Source organism: Anneissia japonica, unplaced genomic scaffold (assembly GCF_011630105.1).
Source record: "Anneissia japonica isolate Jap-2015-1 unplaced genomic scaffold, ASM1163010v1 scaffold6417_len956965_cov193, whole genome shotgun sequence".
In the NCBI taxonomy this organism is placed as follows: Eukaryota; Metazoa; Echinodermata; class Crinoidea; order Comatulida; family Comatulidae; genus Anneissia; species Anneissia japonica.
The window spans coordinates 438,051-443,297 of NW_022713977.1; the positions used below are offsets into that span (position 1 = coordinate 438,051).

General features: G+C 34.4%; 1 protein-coding gene across 1 annotated transcript in view; it reads left to right on the forward strand.

Annotated features, from left to right (window-relative positions):
- The first annotated feature begins 1,746 nt into the window (after window positions 1–1,746).
- LOC117108845 (IgGFc-binding protein-like) overlaps window positions 1,747–5,247 on the forward strand; it is an 87,028-nt gene continuing 83,527 nt past the window's right edge. The window contains exons 1-5 of the mRNA XM_033251014.1: window positions 1,747–1,874; window positions 2,712–2,825; window positions 3,286–3,399; window positions 3,975–4,183; window positions 4,969–5,076. Of these exons, the coding sequence (XP_033106905.1) occupies window positions 1,799–1,874; window positions 2,712–2,825; window positions 3,286–3,399; window positions 3,975–4,183; window positions 4,969–5,076 (621 nt within the window). The 5' untranslated portion in view covers window positions 1,747–1,798. The remainder of the gene's footprint in view (window positions 1,875–2,711; window positions 2,826–3,285; window positions 3,400–3,974; window positions 4,184–4,968; window positions 5,077–5,247) is intronic.

Consider the following 5,247-nt stretch of genomic DNA (forward strand, 5'->3'; position numbering starts at 1 on the left):
TACCCACTTGTACTCCTGGGTGGAGAGGGGCAACCGTAGATAAAGTGCCTTGCCCAAGGACACAAGCGATTTGCACAGCGAGAGTTTCGAACCCCCGACCTCGAGGTTGGGAGTCCAAGCCACAACCGATGCGCCAACCACTTCTACTTAAATCACCTCGTTTTCTCAATGCGCACTGCTTACAGTAAATCACTGTTCCACCTTAAAGCTAATAGAATACATTTATCTTTTAAAAATTACCAAACATATTAATATTTTCTATGAAAAAGAATTTCAAATTTAATGAAACATTTACATGAGCTTTTAAAAGTTTGGTATATTTTAACCTAATTTCCATAAATTGGATAAAACTCGATATTTCTTATATTAATTAAGGAATGATTGAGGATTATAATGAACTAAGTCATTTTAGTGTGAACAAGTGTGGACTATTCGAAAATTCAATCCAAAACCAGATTAATTTTCAGTTTTATGCTGCCTCCGCTTTATATTCAACCCAGTCAACCGTTAGACAAAATGATAATGAACACAAAACTAATTGCAACAGTAATATTTTGCGGAATCTGTTCTTGAAATATACACATAATAACATACTAGAAGTCAGATGGAACATTGTTAATTTTAAAGATATTTAATGAGTTAACATCAAACAGTTTATCATACAACTGCTGTGTTGAAGTTTATAAAAGCCTGTTGTTGCCAAGTTGTTGCTAAGCAAAAAATTATTAATATTAAGGTACATGCCCATGCGCAATCTAAAGGTGGGGAACACATTGGTTTGTTACGTCAAAGGATCTGTTGCTGAGTCTTTCTCAATAATACCTCCATTGTTAGATTTATGTAGCGCACTTTATACTGAAGTCTTAAAGCGTTCCACGTGTGGTCGAGCGTACAGTATCTTGCTTCTCCCCTAAGAGTCACTTAGTGTTTGAGTTACTCAGTGAACCAATACCAGCTACTCTCATCGACCACAGGAGTGACACCCTACTCACCCCGGGGTGACACCCTACTCATCTCAATAGATGTAATGGGTTCTTCAATGTGCACATGAACCAATTATGTACCCTGGCTTATAGTCCTTACCCGAGAAAGTTCACGGTAATTCTCGGTTCCATCCTTCTGTAGTGCCAAATTTATTTTGACCTCCAGAAGCCCAAAATATTATTTAAGATGAATTTATTTCCAAAAATACTGTATTATTATTATTATTATTATTATTATTATTATTATTATTATTATTATTATTATTATTGTTATTATTATTATAATAATTATTATTATTATTAAGCTCAAACCTGTGCTTATATTATGGCTATAAGTTGCAGCATCCCTGTTTTAATCACTTGGCCATTTTGACTTGCCTAAATGCAGTACTGTTGAACTTGCCTAAGTCGAATCCAAAATTGCATTGAAAAATTATTTGACTTTAGTAAGATTTGACTTACAGATCGTTAATATTAACACAACAATTTGGCTTGTAAAATAAGATTGACTTAAAAATTATTCAAGTTAGGCAAAGTCGATGAGTCACACATCATTATTGTAAATTTTTATCTTTTCAGATGATGAACGACCAAATATAGAATGTCCTGAATTGATTGAGAGGACTGTACTGCCTGGAAATAACAACGCTAGCATTAACTATGACATTGTCGTCAGTGATAATGTGCTAGTCTCTATGTTAAACTCTAATTACAGTGAACTTTCAATTGCCAGCAGTGCCCTTGGCTACTTTGTGGATGAAAACTTAGAAACCATCCCAACAACAGGAATTTTTCCTGTTGGTGAAACCGTTGTGATGTACATTGTCTCGGATACCCGCAGCCCAGTTGCTAATATGAATAATTGTTATGTAACTGTTGTAGTTACGGAAGGTAGGTGTGTGTTTTTCTTTTGTCCTGTGGCTATTTTTACCCCATACGTAAATGCAACTCCTTTTTTTTCTCTTCGTATGTTTTTCTTTTTGTTCTTTTGCCATGAAGAACTAGATTCAGGAGAATAAATGTATGATTAAATTGACTCAAATTTATTTTGACCTCCTGAAGCCCAAAACATTTTTTTACAATGAATTTATTTCCTAAAATATGTTCAGAATTTTTTTTCGTTAAATGGCTAACCTGTTAGGGACCATACTATCTAGATTTTATAATGTTTTGTATATTGACCTAACCTTTGATTAGAATGTTGATAACTGTGTACTTGTGTCTTTGCCCATTGAAAAATAATACTATGGAATGGATTTTGGTGTGATTCAATGTGAAAACAATTATATCTGTATATCAAACTTATGCATAAAGTACTTAAGTTTAAAATCAGCAAATACAGTACTCTCATCTAGAGGGTAAGTAAGAGTAAAGGTAAAGATAGGAGAATAACCCATAACTTGCAGGGTCATTGTGCTGGATTGTGTTTGGGCGTCGTCCATGTCTACCTAGTGACCGTAAAGAGGCACTTCATGGAAACTACATGTTCATATCATTCAACAACAACAGGGACTGAAATGAATCATAACATTTCAAAGGTAACCCCCCTACTCTTCCGAAAGATGCAATGAGCCAGATGTATACACTGGACCTCCAATTTAAGTCCTTATCCGAGAAGACAAGCCAAGGGCGAGAAACGGGTGGAACCAGCACTGAATACTTTATACTTTAAATTTATTCAATTAATTTCTAAGCCTACTTTCTAAGCCTATTTTTTTTACATTGTAGATAATCCATGTGTCCCTAACCCCTGCAATAACTCTGCAGAATGTGAAGTAATTACTGATAACAGTTATGTGTGTAATTGTCTTGATGGATTTACTGGAGAGAACTGTGAATTTGGTAAGTTTTTTATTTTCATCATTGTTAAGATAAATATTTATTAAGTCAAATATTGTTCACTTTGGAAAGCTTTCAAACCAGCATTTACTGGACATTCTACAACCAGATTATTGGGGGGCACTATTATCGTCATTATCTCAAATCATATATGATATTATTTTTAATTTTTATTATTATTATGATCATCATCACTATTATTATCATCTTATTATTCTTATTATTTCTAATTTTATCCTTTTCCTTATATTTGTATTATTTTTCAAATAATGTTATATATTTTTTTTATTTTAATGATTGTGCGATGGTTTCTTTTATGTTTGTTTCGTAATTTTAGTAAATTCTATTTCAGTGATGTAAAAGTTATTTGCTGCCATGTTTTTAATGATTTTTAATTGAATAAATACCAGTATATTTGTTTTAACAAATGTTTAATATCTTTGGTGGTTGTTATTCATTCCAGTTGACCCCTGCACTAATAATACTTGTCAGAATAATGCTGATTGTAAGTTACTAAATGAAACCTCTTACTATTGTGTGTGTGCATATGGATTCCAAGGGCCAAGCTGTGAACAAGGTCAGTCAATGCCATATTTTTATTCTTTAGCAATAACTTAGATTATACTATATTATGTACCACATACATAGATTCTAGGCACCTGATTGGTTAAAAGGCAGGTAATAACTTCCACCATCATACATATGATGTAGGTTGAATGATAGTTAATAAATTCTAGGGGAAAAGAACTACTATCACATTAAATGTTTTGCCTTGTCATGATGTAACCTCCAGGCCCCACTTAACGTTGCTGTGCAATTTATGACACGCACAGACTGTAAAGGGGATGTGACCACTTCGACACTGAGAGAGATTGGCCTTTTGACTGCCTAGGCTTAAAAAGTAAGTCGAGGTGGTCAAAGGACTTCATTGTGTTATTTATTCATTTGAACACTGTATATATTGTATTTAACACACTGTTTCTCAAATTCTTTTATATTATATACAGGGTAATGTGCTCTTAATTAAGCGCTGTGCTTATTTTAAATAGAACAATCTTGAATAATGTTTGGTGGGGCTCTTATTTGAGAGCGGTATTTATTCTAGGATTTACGATACTTATAATGAATTTTAACATGTTTTTTACGTATCAGAGGAAGCTGTTTGTACTGCTTATGGCGACCCTCATTACACAACCTTCGATGGCCTCAAGTATGACTTCCAGGGTCGTTGTCAGTATGTACTGTCAGAATCCTGCAATAGTTCCAGTACTTACTTCCGTGTGGAAGCAAACAATGCTGAACAAGAAACAAACAATGAAGTTTCTATCACAAAGGAGATATATACTTATGTGTTTGGCCAGGTAAGATATTTTATTTTATTTTTTTTATTTATTTATGTAGGCACGAAACACATGCACCAAGGATTGTAAATAGCAAATATATCGCTGCCCTACTTGTACGTGACAATCCCTTTCACAGGACAAACATATACACACAGTGCTTTACACAAACTAAATCTCAATATGAGATTTAGGGAGTGGAGTTGTTTTGGTCATGAGAAAAAATCCTGCAACACTGACAGGAATTGAACCCAGTACCTTGGGATTGGAAGACACGCTCCTTAACCACCAATTCCACCCCAATATTAATTTATTATTACTTTCTGCCAAGGAGGTTATGCATTCAAAGCTGTTTGTCTGTTAGCAGGATTATGTATAACTACTGAATGCTCATAAAATTTAGGGGGTGGTAAATATGGGAATAAGAAAAAGGTGTAGGCCTAATTGAATTTTGGGATAAAAAGGTCAAAGGACAAGGTCAAGGTCACAGAATCACCTGTTAACTGAAGGGATCTATCAATTTGTGCGACGACATGATGCTCAAATGGATTCACTCTTACGTGACGATTCTACCGTTCTCTGCACAACGTAGATTTGGGCCAAATTGCATCCATGCAAAAATGAAGATGCAAGTTTCTTGAATGTACAGATGACTTCTTTGTGACGTCATTACATTCTACTTCCTGCCATCGCTGTGCAGTCCTAATGATTTCATCATTCTATACCTAACTGCTATTCAATGAAATGTTCATTACCAAACTAATGTGTAATAAAATAAATGTATGTTTTTATAAAAACTTTTGTAGGAAATAGCATTCCTTCAGGACAATGTGATCTATTTGAATGGTTTACACGTGCAAGCTCCAATTCGATCCATACCTGGGATGTCTGTGCAATTTGTTGGTCTTTACCTGGTAAGTATTTCAGTCCATCTATACAGTTGATAATCATGACAAGCCCCCTCTGTTGTCATGGTAATATCAACTCTGCTGTATTCATCCAGGTAAGTATCTCACTCATAGACCACCAACATCATGATTGATTTGTGTAATCTATAAAGTTGGTAATCTTGACAAGCCACCCCC